Source organism: Aulonocara stuartgranti (genome assembly GCF_965226115.1).
Source record: "Aulonocara stuartgranti genome assembly, chromosome: 18".
Taxonomy (NCBI): domain Eukaryota; kingdom Metazoa; phylum Chordata; class Actinopteri; order Cichliformes; family Cichlidae; genus Aulonocara; species Aulonocara stuartgranti.
Window position 1 is genome coordinate 12171555 of NC_138954.1, and position 20562 is coordinate 12192116.

At 42.0% G+C, this 20562-nt stretch overlaps 2 protein-coding genes across 4 annotated transcripts in view; both read right to left on the reverse strand.

The window, feature by feature from the left end:
* Positions 1-17569, reverse strand: part of LOC309694007 (uncharacterized protein) — a 125562-nt gene extending 107993 nt beyond the window's left edge. For all 3 annotated transcript variants that reach the window (XR_014272769.1, XR_014272770.1, XR_014272771.1), the window contains exon 1: positions 16901-17569. The gene's annotated coding sequence lies outside the window, so the exon portion shown is untranslated. The remainder of the gene's footprint in view (positions 1-16900) is intronic.
* Positions 11694-13015, reverse strand: LOC309693261 (uncharacterized protein). The gene is made up of 2 exons (XM_082512323.1): positions 12270-13015; positions 11694-12029 (listed from the first exon to the last, which is right to left on the reverse strand). The coding sequence occupies exons 1-2, from the start codon at positions 12948-12950 to the stop codon at positions 11958-11960; spliced, it is 753 nt and encodes a 250-aa protein (XP_082368449.1). The 5' UTR covers positions 12951-13015; the 3' UTR covers positions 11694-11957.
* Positions 17570-20562: the final 2993 nt, after the last annotated feature.

A 20562-nucleotide genomic window follows, 5' to 3' on the forward strand; every position in this document is an offset into this window, starting at 1 on the left:
TGTTTTTTAGATCTGGCAAAAGAGATGGGAACAAATTATGTGTATTTATGACAGGCTGCTAATAACAATGTGCCTGAAGAAACAGTTTAAAATCAAACCTTTGCTAAGTTGTCTGTTATGCACAACAATGCTTCATCCCTTGAGTTCGATAGCTTTTTTATCCTTGGATATTTCAGTGTGTTGTTAAGTGGCTTAACAAAGAAATAAGAAAAAAAACTCCTCTAAAAATGGTCAGGTACAAGGCCTGGACAGAAAATAAGTTTTTCTGTTTGTTTGTTTGTTTGTCTTTAAACAAGGTCCAGAGCAGAACTCTGGAACACCTAGGAAAGGCCTGAGGAACTATTACTAAGACCAATTTAAAAAAACATACAAGCACGCCTAGCTCCTTGGAAGCAAAATGCACTCCTAAAAAATTAAAGGACCACTTTGAAAACAAGTCAGATCTTAATGGGGAAAAAATCTTGCTGGATATCTACACAGTTAAGAACTGGGTAATGTGTTGGAAATGGAAGGATCCTACATTGTCGGTTAATTGGTCAGAGACGTTCACACGAGTGACCTACTGGAGGTCATTTTGCAGGGCTAAGGCAGTGCCCATTCTATTCCTCCTTGCACAAAACATCAGATATTGGTCATGACGATGTGTTTGGGGCTTTCTACGGCCCTGTCCAGCTCTCCTACAGTGACTGCCTGTCTCCTGGAATCTCCTCCGTGCACTTCAGACTGTGCTGAGAGACACAGGAAACCTTCTGGCAGTGGCATTTACTGATGTGCCATTCTGGGGGAGTTGTCCAGATATCACCTCATTCCACCAGGAGTGACACTGACCCTAGCAAAATGCAAAAATAGTGAAAAAAAACAGTCATAAAAAACATTCCTGTTTGGGGGATTATCTCACTGTTGCCCTTCTAGTGAACCTGTTCTTAATTTCATAAACACCAAATCAGCCAACACCCTCTGGTACCTAACTCCCCAGATTAATATCCCAGACGTTTAACTGCCTTGATGTTATACTCTTATTAAAAAGTTTTCCTTTAGATTTTTTAGTAGTATATAGATAGAAAGATTTTTAGACAGTACTACACATTAAAATATACGACAGCAATAATACCAGCCTAAAGTACATAGGGTGCTAAATTCATAAAAATGTTAACAATATTACCTTAAAATGTTGAGGAAATGACACATTTTTTGAAAACCCTAAACCTTACATCTCCATAATCCTACAAAAAATAGCATCAACCTTAATGGAACTATATTTTGTTCTTTCACTTGCCTGAATCTTGTAAATTGTTTGAAGAATTACATTCATTAATACGGCGTATCCCAATTAAACACGATCTGTCTATAACATCTGACCTGAGAGTTGATGAAGATTCATATATGCAGCACTGACAGTGTGCTACCTGTGCTATCTCTCTCTTTCCAGATGGACCTGTGGATCTTTTTCCAGCCTCACCATCATGCTGTCTGCCAGCAATTCCCACCTTTGATCTTTGCTATCTGGCTCACATCTTTTGAGGTGTGTCTAAGGTGGTGATTGAAGGTGATGGGGTGAATATTAGAGACTGACATTTCTCTGTCATCTGACATCACAGGCAGCACATTTCAGTGCAGTACAGGTGCCACGTCCTCTGAAGTTCTCCATTAGACTTCACAGCCTCTGTTAGAAGACAGAGGACTGAAAATGTAGGAAATAGCTTCTCTTTTTTGCAACTAAATACGATTAATTGCTTTATTGCTAAATCATTAAATGTTAGAAAAACAGAAAAAAGATCCTCCGATTTGAGAAGTCGTAACTAGACATTTGGTGTTTTTGCCTTAATTGACAAGATATTTGTTTGTACATTTTTCATTCAGTCAACTAATCCAGCGATGGACACATTTTTAAGCATTTTTCTCAACACTTTTCTCACATTTGCAGTTTGGTTCATCAATTTGACAAGTTAGAATGATGTGATTAGAGCTATAATTAATTATGTCTTTCTTCATGCCTTCAGTCTGTGATTACTTTGAAGTTTTTCTCCATCAATAATTTAAGTTTGGACAAATGAAACAAATTTTAATCCTCTGACAGTAAATTCAGGCATTCCTTCTGGCAGGGGAAACAAACAAGAAAGCAAACAAGACTCGGGTTTAGTCAGCCTTTTCAACTGGCTTAATGAGGCCCAGATCAGGTCCATTTCTCTTGTCACCTTTATCTAGTAAAACACATGCATTACATCTCGGTTGACCATGACTGCCACCTCTTTTTCTTCTCCTTTTAATCTCACACTAAACCACAGCTGACCCTCCCAGGCTTTCCCCTGCTTGAGGATTCAGACTTGTGTCTTGTCATCTAAAATGGAGATGTATGGGCTTGTGCCGCCAGCCTCGATTGAGGCTTGACGTGAAGCAGGGTCTCAGGTGTCAGGAGCCATTTCCCGGCCAGGGTCCCGACCAGAACGAGATTAGGCCCATTTATCTGATTTCAGATTGCTCTAAACCTATTTCAACTGTCATTTACTCTGCGAGTGGGTCATTAGACCTACATCTGTTTTGTTTTGTGCCGGGTCTGTGGCTCTATGTGTGTGTGTGTGTGGTGGGTGTGAGAGTGTTTGATCAGATTATACCGAGATCAGCAGTAGTGTATGAACATATAAGATAAAACTAATTTGCCTGTCATAATCTCACTAAGATGAAGACAACAATGACATTAATTGCAGTAACTACTGACTTCTGATTGATTACACTGGCAGTACCATAACAATAAACACAACACACATGTGTTTTCCTGTAAAACACAAATGTGTGTTGATATTAATATTAGTATTAGTGCAAGTACTACTGATATTAGAACTTGTATACAGCTCCGTAAGAAAAACTGATCTTTGATGGTACCAGAGTATAACATTTGTGAAATTCAAACACACATAATCTATGCTACTTCACCACTTCTTTTGGAAACAGGTCAAATTAAAATGAAAGCCCCTAAGAAACACAACACAATCCCCCAACTGCCATCAAAAATATAATGGAATACATTGGAGCTCACACTGATTTCTGTGTCTGCACTCGATTGTTCTGCAGTAAGATTCAATTTTGTGAGAAATGAAACTGACTTACTGTTGTGTTAGATTTTCTTTTAAAAGATTACAATGACTGAGGCATTTACAAATGACTCTAGATGGGTTTCCACCCTGTAAAGTGGTATTGAACTTTTTTTGTTTATTCTGTTGCATCCCATCAGCCTGAATTAGCCTTGCACCTGATGACAGGTTGCAACCAAATCTAACTCAAATGCTAATGGTAAACAGCTACTGGTTTTTGGCTGCGTGCCTCCTTTCTAGTCAGTGCTGATGTGTAATATGTGGAATAATCTGACAGGACTTTCTCAGCAGGAGATCGGCAAGCTACCTTTCATAAGATTATAGGATTATGTGTTTCAATCAGCAATTATCTTTCACAGTAGATGATGTAATATGGTAAACCAGGTCCCACACGCTGCTGGCAAAGAACCTCATAATCTGCTAGCATGACCAAAAGAAAAACAAACAGACCTCATGAAGGGACTAACAAGGAATCTAAAGGATACGGATCAGAATAGGTCACTTTTGCAGGTATGAGGAAAAAAACATGCCAATTCAATTCAGTTCAGTTCAAATCAAATCAGTTCAGTTCAATTCAATGCTTTATTGTCCCACAAGGGTAAATTAGTTTCCTCTTGGTAGCACAAAAAATAAAATGCTTCCAAAACAGAACGTGCACAAGCGCTAGACAAACTATTTCTGCCAGATCTGCTGAACAATAAAAGAAGTCCTTGTCCTCATACAGAATATTTTCCCTTCTATTCATGTTGTGGGTAGCAGAATTTCATTGTACAGGGAAACATGTTCCTTTCTCTGCAGATAATAATAATATTTGAACCCTGAAATACATTGTGCTGGTTGAAAATCCATCCGTGCATCATTTTTTCTTCTGCTTATCCGATTCACAGGGGTGCTTGAGCCTATCCCAGCTGACCTGGCAGAAGAAGGGTACACACTGGACAGGTCACCAGTCTGTCACAGGGCTAACATGGAGAGACAGCCAGCCATTCAGCCTCACACCTACAGTCAATTTAGAATCACTAGTTTACATAATCCAGCACATCACTGGACCTTCTCCCTTAAAAAAAAACATAGCTTTTGTTTTGATGAGATAGCTTGGTTTTACTCATGCATTACACATACTGATACACAGATGCCCAACCCTAATGGGTCCCAATAATAAGACGCTCTCAGACCCAAGATACTCTGAGGATTTCTGTTCATAACTGCCCACTGCATATGTCTGTGAAGGTTCTCAGTCATCCAGGTCATCGTAGTCGTAGTGGGGGGATACTCCCACTAGGTTTATATCTGGGACTCTCCACCATTTGACCTTAGAACTGAAGAAGCTTCTCGGATGAGAGGTGAAACGTCTTCAAGTAACTTGAAGAAGTCCAGACGCTTTTCTTTGCAAGCTCCTTTGACTGCCCACTGCATAGCTTCTCTACCTTAAAGGTTTCCTTTTTTCCCCTTTCTGGTTGGATTCACAAATGCTACCAAGACCTAATAGCTGGCAGTTAGAATAGAAACAGCAGAGCACAACAACAAGCTGCAGGACAACATAAGCAAAGATGTATGTTGTGGGTTTTGTGATTACAATGATACTAAAAAAGCCAGAGTTTTAGCCTGAAAGGATATTAAGCCCAGCTATGGGCTTGTAATTTCAAAGTACTATGATGTCATTTCCTAATTGTGTCAGGAGAGCTGTGTGGGTGCTATTCCTCACACACTCTGTGTGGTCTTTCATGTTGCAGTTTATTCATTTTCTTACTACCCTGCTTCCTTGTGTACTCGCCTCCAAGACAGCAAATTAAGGGGATATGTGGAAAAACTACAGTTTTTCACTTTTTCACCCTAAAGTAGGGGTGCGCCGATCCAATATTTGGATGGAATATCAGTCTGATACTAACCCAAAAAGCTGAATATTGTTGACAGTAAGCCAACCCATGGTCTGATCAGATAGCAGCCACTAATGGCAGAGCTAATGCAGCGTTTAGAGAGCAAACAGCTGTTTGAAGGCATTTCACGCTGATACAACCACAGCTTCTGTTTTTCTGTTTGCTGAAGTTTTTTAGTTAACTGTAAACTGGGATCCAGGTGAGCTGACATGAATGTAAAGATGATTTTTTTTTTCTCTGTCTCACTTGGTCATTTACTTTCACTCTGATCACATGGTATCAGAAACTAAGAAGCTAAATTGATTCTAAAGATTCTTGATTCTAAAGGGGTCATGATTTTTATAATTAAATCATGCTGTTTTCAGTAAAAACTAGTGATTTAAACATTAAACACATGAGGAAAATGTTTAGGTCATAGTTCAATGGAGGTTGGAGGTCTTTTCCCCATAGACTTCTACACAATCTGCTTGCCATTAGAAAGAATGCAGGTTTTAGGCAATACCACACTGGCTACACTTTTGAGTTCCAGAAGCTATGCATCGCTAACATCTGTTGGGACAAATGTTTCCTAGCACTCCCAGGAATATTCAGTTGTCTCCTCAGCTTGTTTTCACTACCTCGGTAAACCAGCCATTTGAGTTGCTTGCAAACTTTAGGGAGTCCAAAGTTACTTTAATTTATTTTAGGTGTTATGCCACGCATGCTCATCTTACTATACTGCAATACAATTCTATTAGTAATCATTTTAATTAATCATATTGTAATTTTACAAGTTTCCATACTTTTTCAAATAATTGGCATTTTTTCTTTCTCCCTTCCTGTTTTTTTTTTTTTTTTGCACTATTTTTTTACACTGTGAAATTTTTGTGTCTTTGTATGAGTTTATAATGGTTTTATTTAAATAAAGATTCCTAAGAGTTCTGGAAGAAATGAAAAATCTGATTACTACTCTAAACACCTCAATTACCTTCAAAACTACTGGAAAGTGTGAATTATAAATTACTTTTAATTTTAATATTGCAAACTTGCACTTTTAAACTACATATGATAATTTAAGATATTATCATTTATATTGTTATCATCTTTCTCCTCCAGTTCTTTATCTGCCTCCTCCACTACTGCTCTCTGTCCTCCTACATCTCCACCTCATCCGCTTCTAGTTCACCTCAGGTCTTAACTCCTAAACTCGATGCAGGGCTCTAACACACAAAAACATAGATATACATGCTTTCACAAATACTTATTGTCAGTAGATTAGACATGCAACCCTCTCGTTGCCAAACAGGTAAAATTATGCCGGCTAATGTTAGACTCTAGTGTCAGTAGATGACTTTATTTATTTATGTATTTATTTATTTATTTATTTAAAGGTATTAGTATTTCCAATGAATGGGTTAGGCTTCTTTATAGCATTATAAATGGATGTTTCAACTGTATCATGAAAGGGTTTCAACACTACCCATGCCTGATACAGCTTGCTTATAAATACACCCATTATTTATAAGACAACTACGGAAACCATAAACTAGGAAAATGTATACCAACTTTACTGGGTTTACTCCACTGGATTAATGAACTTAATAAACTCAAAATTACACCTCTGAACTCTTTAGTAAACTTCATATAGACCAAACTACATCTCCAATAGCATGTCTGAAATCTTTAACAAGCCAAAGAAACTCTGATCATAACTCCGAACTATTTAAAGCGTCTTATTGCAGAAATGTACAGAAATAAATTTGACAGCTGAGTAAAACACCAGAAAACTAAACTAAAAACTTTGCAGGTCTTTAGTTTACAACTCAGTAATAGCATATTAATAGTAACATAATGAGGCAACAATAAATAAAAGTAATAATAACTGTACATTATTTAATTACCAAAGTAAAAAGCAAAGCATGTTACCACGACACTATGGAAACGAAAGGGGCCTTCAATCATTATGTTATATTTAATAAATCTTATTTATTACATATTACCACTTATAGCATACATTGTATTGCATTAGAATGTTTCCATCACTGGTTACAGTTAGAAAATGAACTGCACTGTATATAAAGTAGAACATGATTTACTTATTACTTAATGAAGCAGTATTTTGTTATACGCTTGACCACAAGACAGGAAATATGGTTTTATGAGAACTGGGGAGTGTTGGATGGCGCAGAACTATTTTGGCTTTTGTGTTGTTCTTCTTTAGTGTTGCTTTCCTAGTTACAGAATAACAGTGACAGAAAACCAATTTATTCCTAAAGAAAAGTGCATCTGTGTCAGTTTGGTTTCATGCTGATTTAGCCTAATTTCCAGCTGTGAGTGGATGTCATTGCCGTATTTAGAAGCTGTTCATCTGGGAGTGACTGTCCCGGAGCTTGCCAGAAGCGTATAAGGCATTTTTTTTATTTCTATTTTTGTTGTTCTTTGTCTTGAGAGCTCCCTGCTTTGCAGTTATGAAGCAAGATTTTTACAGTAAAGAAAATCTTGCTTCTAAGTTTCTAGTTATAGTTTATGTATATAGTATTGTTTTCTGTAACTGTGCTGTAAGGAACAAGAGTTTGTATTTCAAATTAGATCAAGCTGCCTCTCCTCAGGCACATGGTGTGCTGTAGTTCTCTTTGGTGACATTCTCATTCTTGTTTACATATTCCTTCCTTGTGTCAATCTCCAGTGTGTGTGTGTGTGTGTGTGTGCTTGTGTGTGGGGGCTTCATCCTATACCACCCCTCAAGGAACCCCCAGTCTTTCCCTGTAATGAGGACATTCTTCCTGTTGGAAGGTTAATGGCAGACATAGAGAGGTACCTGACGATTCCAAAACCTCATGACTCCTCAGGCAGTTTCACACAAAACCTCTCGCTTTTTTTGTCACTGGTAGGAGAGTCCATTCACTGTGTGAATGAGTCAGGTAAATCCAATTCCAAAAGGCAATGGGATTTGAGATGGGGAGCAAATTGCACCAAGGTGATGCTGAACTGGTCAAGAGACCCTTGAGGAAAAAAAAGTTACCTTGTTCCAACACAATAGAGGACATTGCTGTTATCTTTGCTGTTAGTCATGTTTTTATAATTGATTTCCCCCTGTGGCACAATGGCTGGGCAATAATGAAAAGCCTGTCATTCCTGTCCTTTTGTGATGTACGTTGATGAGGTCACTGGCTCAAGGTGGCCGAGGCTATGGACTGCATAGTGCACGCAGGAAATGGTCAAAGGTTGAGGACATATGAGCAATCTATTTTAGGAAGCACTGTACATTCAAAGGAGACGAGGACTTACAACAAGCGCTGCTGCATAGTCACATTATTTTGTATTTGTGAGTTCACTGCATTTTCTGAAATCCAATTTGTATTTTTTTAACCCTATATAAGTAAATACTTATTGACTGTAGTTTGAAATCACACATGGTTGTGCAGGAATGCAGTGGCATCGCTTTCTAACACCCGACTCAAGGCAATACTGAGTTGTAGCTTGACTAAAACGGTCATTAGAGTCTTAATTGTTAATAGCAGCTCAATTTATCTCAGCGGAAATGCATTGTAAACTCTGCCTATCTGACAGACTATTGCATTTGAGCAGAATGTGATCATTAAAGTAGCAGTTCTGTAGATGTGGTAAATAATGTGTCATCTTCAACTCTCTATAAAAAGTTTTGTGATGGACTTTTTCTCCCATAATTGCTTCAAGGCAACTTGCTGAAATGTGATTTAGGCAGTCAGTCTTAGAATCTGTCAAATTAATCCACTCCAGCCCGTCGCATATCAAATCCTTCAACTGGAGAAGCAATTGTTGTAGGTGTGTTCACTAAATTGGAGGTAAAGACTGACAGGACACAATTATTAGTTAATTCCGGTTAAAGGCTCTTTTTAAAGACTCTCTAATAGTTTTTCATTATTAAATAAGAAACCTGAGCAGGTGAAGTGCATCTTTGTTTCATAATTTAGAGAGTTTACGCGACACCACATAACTAAAAATAGTTTAAAATCCATGATTGCCAGCTCTCTTTTTCTTCATTTGAACACTTCCTTGGTGGTTTTACTAACGTGCTTTAGCTCATTATCCAATTTAAAGATCCACCTCTGTTTCAGCTTCAGCTTCCAGATGAAATGACCTCACATAATCTCCGTGCCCTTGTGAATAAGATACAGAATTCATAGTTTAATCAGAGCCTTGTATCCTCGAAATTCACCCAGTGCAGTTCAGTTGTTCTCTGGCTCCAACAGGGCTGCTGGATCTGTTCACACCTGCCTAAGACAATGCTTGCATATCCATGAGATGTACCATGGCATTCTAGACTATCAAAAGATCAGCTCAGTGGGTGAGGAGGCAACCACATACCACATGGTCGAAGTGCAGCGGCCCGGGTTCTCTTTTTCCCTACTTTCCCATTTATTTTCATTGCTCCACTGTATAGCAAAAATGCCTAAAAAAAAATCTTAAAAAATAAAAATGAATTGTTTATCATTGAGCTCATGTCAAGCAGTGCAGACCAGATGAGAAGGGCAAGAAAGGATTTAAAGACCCCATTCAGTTAAAATGCTATCTGAAATGCTCCCGGCATGTTTCAGGAATTAGTCAACCAGTCAGTACACAGTTCTCCATAGTCAATAAAGGATTTCCATATTTTATAGAAGAAATTAATTTCATTCTTTTACACTCAAGTTATCTTTTCAAGAGTTATGCGATAACTTCCAAAATCCATAATCCATTTGGCAATGAAGAGCAGAGTTCTATGTCATTATAATACATTTTTTGGCAAATGCCAGTGTAAGGTTAGACTTAGAGAGGGTGCACAAGAGGCATATCACAGAATCTGCTGGAAAGGCAGCCCTATGAATTTCAGATAACACATCACAGGTCCCTGCCAAAAACCTTGTACTACCCTGCCAAGTGGAATAAAGGAATGTGCCCTCTACAAGACCACATCTAAAATGTAGGGAAGAGTGTTAAACCTGCACTGGACTGGCATTTTTGGTACATACAGCCTCTCTCTCTCTCTCTCTCTCTCTCTTATTATATATAAAAAAAACACCCAGCACGCCCCTGCGGGCGGTTTATCCTTCAAGCTCGGGTCCTCTACCAGAGGCCTGGGAGCTTGAGGGTCCTGCGCAGTATCTTAGCTGTTCCCAGGACTGCGCTCTTCTGGACAGAGATCTCCGATGTTGTTCCTGGGATCTGCTGGAGCCACTCGCCTAGCTTGGGAGTCACCGCACCTAGTGCTCCGATTACCACGGGGACCACCGTTACCTTCACCCTCCACATCCTCTCGAGCTCTTCTCTGAGCCCTTGGTATTTCTCCAGCTTCTCGTGTTCCTTCTTCCTGATATTGCTGTCATTCGGAACCGCTACATCGATCACTACGGCCGTCTTCTTCTGTTTGTCTACCACCACTATGTCCGGTTGGTTAGCCACCACCATTTTGTCCGTCTGTATCTGGAAGTCCCACAGGATCTTAGCTCGGTCATTCTCCACCACCCTTGGGGGCATCTCCCATTTTGACCTCGGGACTTCCAGGTTATACTCGGCACAGATGTTCCTGTACACTATGCCGGCCACTTGGTTATGGCGTTCCATGTATGCCTTGCCTGCTAGCATCTTGCACCCTGCTGTTATGTGCTGGATTGTCTCTGGGGCATCTTTACACAGCCTGCACCTGGGGTCTTGCCTGGTGTGATAGACCCCAGCCTCTATGGATCTTGTGCTCAGAGCTTGTTCTTGTGCTGCCATGATTAGTGCCTCTGTGCTGTCTTTCAGTCCAGCTTTGTCCAGCCACTGGTAGGATTTCTGGATATCAGCCACCTCCTCTATCTGCCGGTGGTACATACCGTGCAGGGGCCTGTCCTTCCATGATGGTTCCTCGTCTCCCTCCTCTTTCTTGGGTTTCTGCTGCCTGAGGTATTCACTGAGCACTCGGTCAGTTGGGGCCATCTTCCTAATGTATTCTTGGATGTTCGTTGTCTCATCCTGGACTGTGGTGCTGACACTCACCAGTCCCCGGCCCCCTTCCTTCCGCTTAGCGTACAGCCTCAGGGTGCTGGATTTGGGGTGAAACCCTCCATGCATGGTAAGGAGCTTTCTTGTCTTTATGTCAGTGGCTTCTATCTCCTCCTTTGGCCAGCCTATTACCCCAGCAGGGTACCTGATCACGGGCAGGGCGTACGTGTTGATGGCCTGGATCTTGTTCTTACCATTCAGCTGACTCCTCAGGACTTGCCTGACCCTCTGCAGGTACTTGGTGGTTGCAGCTTTTCTAGCGGCCTCTTCATGGTTCCCATTCGCCTGCGGGATCCCCAGGTACTTGTAACTGTCCTCTATGTCTGCAATGTTGCCTTCTGGTAGTTCAATCCCCTCAGTTCTGACTACCTTCCCTCTCTTTGTTACCATCCGACTACACTTCTCCAGTCCGAACGACATTCCAATGTCATTGCTGTATAGCCTGGTAGTGTGGATCAGTGAATCGATGTCTCGTTCACTCTTGGCATACAGCTTGATGTCATCCATGTACAGGAGGTGGCTGACAACTGCTCCGTTCCGTAGTCGGTATCCGTAGCCAGTCTTGTTAATGATCTCACTGAGGGGGTTCAGGCCTATGCAGAACAGCAGTGGGGACAGAGCATCTCCTTGGTAGATCCCGCACTTGATGGTGACTTGTGCTATGGGCTTGGAGTTGGCCTCTAGTGTTGTACGCCACATCCCCATTGAGTTCCTGATGAAGGCTAACTGAAGGCCGGACGGTCCTGATCCCCAAGGACCCCAAGAAGGGACCGGTCCCCTCCAACTACCGACCAATAACCTGCCTCAGTACTACATGGAAGCTCCTGTCAGGCATCATATCTGCTAAGATGAACAGGCACATGGGTCAATACATGAGCGGGACACAGAAAGGAATTGGCAAGAATACCAGAGGCGCAAAACACCAGCTACTGGTAGACAGAACAATCAGCCGAGACTGCAAGACCAGACTGACCAACCTGTGCACTGCCTGGATTGATTACAAGAAGGCCTATGACTCAATGCCCCACAGCTGGATACTGGAATGCCTAGAATTGTACAAGATCAATGGGACCCTAAGAGCCTTCATCAGGATATATATAAAACACCCAGCACGCCCCTGCGGGCGGTTTATCCTTCAAGCTCGGGTCCTCTACCAGAGGCCTGGGAGCTTGAGGGTCCTGCGCAGTATCTTAGCTGTTCCCAGGACTGCGCTCTTCTGGACAGAGATCTCCGATGTTATTCCCGGGATCTGCTGGAGCCACTCGCCTAGCTTGGGAGTCACCGCACCTAGTGCTCCGATTACCACGGGGACCACCGTTACCTTCACCCTCCACATCCTCTCGAGCTCTTCTCTGAGCCCTTGGTATTTCTCCAGCTTCTCGTGTTCCTTCTTCCTGATATTGCTGTCATTCGGAACCGCTACATCGATCACTACGGCCGTCTTCTTCTGTTTGTCTACCACCACTATGTCCGGTTGGTTAGCCACCACCATTTTGTCCGTCTGTATCTGGAAGTCCCACAGGATCTTAGCTCGGTCATTCTCCACCACCCTTGGGGGCATCTCCCATTTTGACCTCGGGACTTCTAGGTTATACTCGGCACAGATGTTCCTGTACACTATGCCGGCCACTTGGTTATGGCGTTCCATGTATGCCTTGCCTGCTAGCATCTTGCACCCTGCTGTTATGTGCTGGATTGTCTCTGGGGCATCTTTACACAGCCTGCACCTGGGGTCTTGCCTGGTGTGATAGACCCCAGCCTCTATGGATCTTGTACTCAGAGCTTGTTCTTGTGCTGCCATGATTAGTGCCTCTGTGCTGTCTTTCAGTCCAGCTTTGTCCAGCCACTGGTAGGATTTCTGGATATCAGCCACCTCCTCTATCTGCCGGTGGTACATACCGTGCAGGGGCCTGTCCTTCCATGATGGTTCCTCGTCTCCCTCCTCTTTCTTGGGTTTCTGCTGCCTGAGGTATTCACTGAGCACTCGGTCAGTTGGGGCCATCTTCCCAATGTATTCTTGGATGTTCCTTGTCTCATCCTGGACTGTGGTGCTGACACTCACCAGTCCCCGGCCCCCTTCCTTCCGCTTAGCGTACAGCCTCAGGGTGCTGGACTTGGGGTGAAACCCTCCATGCATGGTCAGGAGCTTTCTTGTCTTTATGTCAGTGGCTTCTATCTCCTCCTTTGGCCAGCCTATTACCCCAGCAGGGTACCTGATCACGGGCAGGGCGTATGTGTTGATGGCCCGGATCTTGTTCTTACCATTCAGCTGACTCCTCAGGACTTGCCTGACCCTCTGCAGGTACTTGGTGGTTGCAGCCTTTCTAGCGGCCTCTTCATGGTTCCCATTTGCCTGCGGGATCCCCAGGTACTTGTAACTGTCCTCTATGTCTGCAATGTTGCCTTCTGGTAGTTCAATCCCCTCAGTTCTGACTACCTTCCCTCTCTTTGTTACCATCCGACTACACTTCTCCAGTCCGAACGACATTCCAATGTCATTGCTGTATAGCCTGGTAGTGTGGATCAGTGAATCGATGTCTCGTTCACTCTTGGCATACAGCTTGATGTCATCCATGTACAGGAGGTGGCTGACAACTGCTCCGTTCCGTAGTCGGTATCCGTAGCCAGTCTTGTTAATGATCTCACTGAGGGGGTTCAGGCCTATGCAGAACAGCAGTGGGGACAGAGCATCTCCTTGGTAGATCCCGCACTTGATGGTAACTTGTGCTATGGGCTTGGAGTTGGCCTCTAGTGTTGTACGCCACATCCCCATTGAGTTCCTGATGAAGGCTCTTAGGGTCCCATTGATCTTGTACAATTCTAGGCATTCCAGTATCCAGCTGTGGGGCATTGAGTCATAGGCCTTCTTGTAATCAATCCAGGCAGTGCACAGGTTGGTCAGTCTGGTCTTGCAGTCTCGGCTGATTGTTCTGTCTACCAGTAGCTGGTGTTTTGCACCTCTGGTATTCTTGCCAATTCCTTTCTGTGTCCCGCTCATGTATTGACCCATGTGCCTGTTCATCTTAGCCGATATGATGCCTGACAGGAGCTTCCATGTAGTACTGAGGCAGGTTATTGGTCGGTAGTTGGAGGGGACCGGTCCCTTCTTGGGGTCCTTGGGGATCAGGACCGTCCGGCCTTCAGTTAGCCATTCCGGGTGTCTCTCGTTAACTAGCAGCTGGTTCATTTGTGCTGCCAGACGCTCGTGGAGTGCAGTCAGCTTCTTCAGCCAGTAGGCGTGAACCATGTCGGGCCCTGGTGCTGTCCAACTCTTCATACTGGAGACCCTTTCTTGGATATCTGCCACTGTGATGGTTACTGGACCCTGTTCAGGGAGGTCGCTGTGGTCTGCCCTCAGATACACTAGCCACTGAGCATTGCCGTTATGGGTTGCATCCTTCTCCCATATGCTCTTCCAGTATTGCTCCGTCTCCAGCCTTGGTGGTGCTGTTCTCTTATTGTTCCCTTGCCACTGAGAGTACACCTTTGCTGGTTCTGTGGAGAACAGCTGGTTTATTCTCCTGCCTTCTATCTCTCTGGTGTACCTCCTCAAGCGGCTGGCCAAGGCTGTGAGTCTTTGCTTGGCAGTTTCCAAGGCCTCAGGTATGGACAGCTTGCTGTATTTCTTAGGCACCTTATTTGTCGCACCTTTCTGCAACTCTGTTAGTTGGCTAACCTCCCTCCGTGCTACTTTGATCTTGCCCTCTAGCCTCCTTCTCCATGGAGGGTACTGCCCCTTGTGGCTGTTCAACTTGTAGCCAAGCATCTCACTGATCACTGCTGCCGTATTGTAGATCAGCTTGTTAGTGTCGGTAATCGTGGTTGTAGGTATTGCCCGTAGTGCTGCATTAACATCATCTAGCAGACCTTCTGAGGGTACTTCACGTAATCTTGGTAACCGGCTACGGGGGATCCAGGTTTCAAGCTTGGCCATGATCCTATTTTTCAGGTCAGTTCCTCTCGCACTCAACGATCCTTCTCCTATCGCACTTGGGGCTATGTACCCAATCTCGGGTGGGGGTGATGATATCTCCCCCCTGACCTGGCGTCCTGACTCCTCCTTGCCGTAGCATTTGTGTTGTACCTCGTCAATCTCTAGCTGTGAGAGCAGTCCCTTCTTTCGAATGTTGGAACACTGAGCTACTAGTTGTTTCGCCGTCATTGTGGATGTTGGGTATCGAAGAATCCATAGGTCCCTCATCCTATTCATGTAGCCCCTTCCGCCGGGGTTACTTGCGTAGTAGCATTCCAACAACGCCCTGTTTTCGTCCCTTGCCCACCGATGCCTTCTTGTTCCAGTAGCCCACTTTTCGTCAGGGTGCCCTGGTTCCTCAACACCTGACGCGGACCTTGTTGATCCGGGCGACGTCCGAGCCGGCATGCCTTCATATTTATCTGTCTCGCTCATGTCTGCGGTAGGCTTGCTTAGCATAGGGGGTCTAGCCTTAGGACCCTTACTGGATACAGACGCCCCAGGCAGGAATCGAACTTGCGATCCTCTGTTCCAAAGGCGTGTAGTTTAACCACTACGCTATCCAGCTGCTCATATATATATATATATATATATATATATATATATATATATATATATATATATATATATATATATATATATATATATATATATATATATATATATATATATATTAGGGGTGCAACGATACACAAAATTCACGGTTCGGTTCGATACTTTGGTGTCACGGTTCGATATTTTTTCGATACAAAAAAATGTTCATGCATTTTTAATTTGTCATTTATTAAAATTATAAATATATATTTTAACTCAAAAGTACAGTTTTTAAATTTAACCCTAACCCTTGTGCGTGTTTTTTATTTTGACAGCGAATGCGCACCTGCGGACCACTTATGTGCAGCCCTGGTTATTTAGCTCGTCATATCACAGCCACAGAAATTCTTTTGTCCATGAAACCATAAAGCTGCACTTTCTTTTTGCCTTATAGTCTGATTTGTCATAACTTCTCCGTTTTGTGGTAAGCTTTTCTTTGGCTGTCACTTCTTCACCCTGACCTGTCTTATTTGGCTCAGCAGAACTGAAATGCTTTTACACGCTCACTCACATAAGCTCAGCGATTCTCTGCGCGATCAACCTCTCACATGTGTAAGCTGCGGGAGATTTCACTTGTCATGTTTGCATAGTAAGCTAACGATTAATAAGACGATGTCAGAGGAATTGGTGCACAAATTATCATCACTCACAGATCAGTGCTGTCGCTCTCTATACACAGTTCGCACGATTGCAAAGTGAAAGCAAAAAAACAAGCGCAAATTCAAACGCGACTTCAATATGTCACATATTGACAGTGGCTCACCGATGCCAATGACATAATTACCCAGCTACATTTCTGAAAGAATGCAAAAGCATTGACATATATTTTTCCTACAATAGCCCGACGGGCAGGGAAGAGAAAGATTTTGGTAGCCCGACTGAAAAAAATCGCTAGCTCCAGGACGTCGGGCTAGCGATATTGCAAGCCCTGTATCTGATTGAGGAATCACTCATCTTTGGAAAAGAGAGTTTATTACAGAGAAATGGCTCTTTCCAAAATAAAAGCTATACTATCCGCTTCTTCTGGGCTATATTCTCAGCAGCATAAGGAGAATCATGTGCTAACAGCTGTCTAAATGACTCGGCTAAAGTTAGTAGCATGCTTGTTGTTTTTGTCTTTGCACTAGGATGATGTCGGCGTAAATGTGCAGTCATATTCGTTGTGTTCCCACTAGTGCTTTCAGGTTAATCTCGTTGAAATGACCTTAACGCCACAACATGGCAAATCTCCGTTAACGAGCTACCGCCGATCGCTCCGTGCATGGGGCTAGACGGCCAACACGTTAACGAGCTAACTGCGCTAACACACTAGTTCACACCAATGTAATTGAGCATTGCATGGCACATCCAACATACTGTTTTACTTTAGTCCATGACTCGCTTACCTTCAGGGTCATACGTCACATGAAAACCAAAATAATTCCAAACGCCAGATCTGAATGAGGTTCAATTTGCCTGTTGCAAGTAGAGCTTAACTTCTGTCTCGCTAGCTTGCCCTGCCTCTTCCTTCTGACTATGCTGTCTGTGTTGAGCGCTCAGTGGATCTGCGCTCGACAGTGCAGCCTAGGCGGAGTAGTCGAACACAGATTCACTGAGCGCTCAACACAGACAGCATCGTCAGAAGGAAAATTGATAAAATAAATTACAAATGTTGTATTGTTCGATACATATGCGTACCGAACCGAAAGCACTGTATCGAACGGTTCAATATCGATACGAATATCGTTGCACCCCTAATATATATATATATATATATTAGGCGAGTGGCTCCAGCAGATCCCGGGAATAACATCGGAGATCTCTGTCCAGAAGAGCGCAGTCCTGGGAACAGCTAAGATACTGCGCAGGACCCTCAAGCTCCCAGGCCTCTGGTAGAGGTATATATATAGGTATATATATATATCTATATATGTATAGGTATATAGATATAGATATATAGATATATTATGTATATATTTAATTTTGTTTGACTATAGATATTAAAGCAGGTTTTTATAGTTCTTAGTTGCACTGCATCATGTGACAATAATTAAAAGCTGCATTTTAGCTGTTATCAGCAGCAGTGGTTAAGGCAGCCATTCATTTTACCTTAATCCTTGAATCTCTCTCCTCCTACTCATGTCCCTCCAACTATTTTCTTACCACGTTCATTTCAGTGGTTGCCCGTATGCCAGATTACCAGTCCAGCCCCGTGTTAAACTAATGTAGCTCGGAGGGGGTAGGATAGACCTGATGTCAAAAATGGACTTAAATGAACTTACATCTCAAATTAAAAGTGTACACCTAAAATAGGTGGCACAAAGCTTTCTTTGCATCTAAATCGCCTGCTTACATCAGGGCTTTTCCGGTTTACAGACACAAAAAGGTCTCAGATGGAGTGGGAGGTTTGGGGTTTTTTGTTGTTGTTTTATTCAAAGGCCTCTGAGAGAGCTCCTTAAATCTTGGCCTGATGTTCATGTTGAAAAAGAGTAAAAGGCCCTAGATGTCAAAAGTTTAGATAAAACCATTTCTCCTTGTCAAGTTCTGAAGAGCCCTTTAATATAGTCTTATAGATTAAAATAATACATGTAACCCCTGGGCTTTACTTTTTAAATTAAATGTGACTTTAGTTATATTTTATGTTTTGGGGTTTTTTTGATTGAGGCATTGTTTCATAGAGGATCAAATATAAATGTCAAAGAAAACCACTTTAATTTGCACGTCATTCTAAAAACGATGAAAAAAATTGTGTAAAACCTCAAATTGGCCTATTTATTCTTCATTCACTTTGTTTCAAGTGGCATATTTATTACCGTCCATTGCCTTCTCCGAAGGGAATAATAATTTTCCAATAATAATAATAATAATAATAATAATAATAATAATAATACTTATTAGAAATTGTATTTCTGTGTTACAAAGGTGGCGGATGCACTCTGCAATAGAGCAGGACTGCATGAAAGAAGCTATTTTAATTCTATTAGTAACCTGTAGCCTTAATAACTCTCAGCCATGCTGGTGAAAAATATTAGCATAAGCTTTACACTTTAAAACTACCTCTCTTCTAATGTATGATTGTTCCCAGTCCCTTAATAACTACACCCTCTGAGTTTAATTAACTTTTAAGCTATTTTTTATTATTTTGTCATACAGCAACAACAGACCAGTAAAGATTCTGTACACTTAATGATGCGTTTATTCATGTTTCTGTTTTTATTTGTTCCTTTCTATAATTGTTTCATGATATCATTAATACAAGGAGTTTGAACTGAATGTTGTATCCTCTTGAGTTTTATTGTAATTTATTTGTGCATGTATTGCACAAACTGAGGAAAAGAAACCAACTAAATGATAAAATCTCCAGTCTAAATGTGTTAGTATTTTTCTGTTTATTGTACATTCTCTTTCCCTTCATCTCTCAACCGGCCGCGGTGGATTGCTGCACCTACCTCAGCCTGGTTCTGCTGAAGGTTTCTTCCTGTTAAAAGGTCTCTTGAGTTTTTCCTTCATAGTGGGGGTTTAATTTGATTTGATTGTTGAGGTTTTGGCTCCAGAATACTATAAGGTCTTAACTTACAGTATAAAGCACGTTGAGATGACTATTGTTTATACCTTGTTTTGCATCCAAGTTTTCATTAACAGAGTGGTTAGAGTTAAAGATTGGAACAGTGTAAATATCCATCCTTTCTTATTGTGTAATTTTGTGAATACCTAAGTGGATAATTTGCAACTGCAGCTTCAGATATCTTGACCAGGTCGATACATTTTTTTTTTTACTTTCGGAATATATCAATAACAATGTTCTCACGTTATATTCATAGAAAACAAAATCTGGTCACAATTGTATATCCTTGCTGAAATGAAATTGTTTATAAATGTATTTTCAAGAATTTGTAAGGATTGTCACATCCAATACGGTGTTAATAAAGAGAGATTTGGTTTCCACAAAAGTGAAAATGGTGCTGAGTCATCAGATGTTATGCCACTTTATTGCTGGTGGACAAAACGCATTTGTTGGAGTTATCAATACTTCAACATTCAAAGGCAGAAAAAAACAGTCTGGCAGTTTCTGCACATGTGATAGTTCACCTCCTGTTCACCTCTGAAGCTGCAAATCTGAAAGATGTCATTGTGATTATCAGTGAAGTGAAACGATTGTAGCAAACTCAATACAGCACAGCAAACATAGAAATAGTACAAAGTTTGCTGTGTACCTTTTGCCAGCAGACGACCCAAGCCCATCTCTGGAAATTGCCAGAACTTGTTGGTTGACAAACAGAAGAGTGGCTCTAGTTCAGCCTCCACACAGAGATACATGGATCCAAGTGCTTTGCTAGCTCCACTCTTGACATCAAGTCACAAAGGTGGAAAAAGATCCAATCTGATAGAGTAAAAAATTCCATAGCTGCAAGGTTGTGATCCACAGCACAGCTTGCGATGCACAGATGATGCAGAGATGTGGGACGTTTATATCTTCTTCTCCCCTCTGTCTAATATTTGCACGTAATCACTCTCCCTGCTGAGCTAGAGCACATTCTACAGTACAGTACATGAAAAATGAGGAGGTAAAATCATCATGACAGCTTGCAGCTCACTCGTGTGCATGGAGACACTGTACAACCAGGCAAGCATGAACACTCATATATTCATCTTTTCTCGGTATGGCTCACATCATCTTCTTTTTTTGTAGACCAATACACGCATCCCTCCAATCAGGTCTTCCTGCAAACTTAAACCTGAGGGGATGGGGATAACAAAACACAGGACATGATTTTCCTTTTCAACTGGGTGCTGAAGCTCATTTGAATTCTGTTATGCATGCATGTAACATAATGACTCAGTGGGATTAAGCTGAGAACTACTGTTTCAACCTCCCACATCTTGACCCCTTCAGTATTAAATCCAGTTGTTGAAAGAGGTCAGCTCTCGGATTGTGCATGAAGGGGTGGGCTGGCGTTCTTGTGTCTATCTTGGTTCATGACTGCCTTGATTAATTGCAGGAGAACATAAGTCTTGTTGAAACAGAGCTTGTGTAATTAACTATCCACTCAGGCTCTGCCTTGAAATT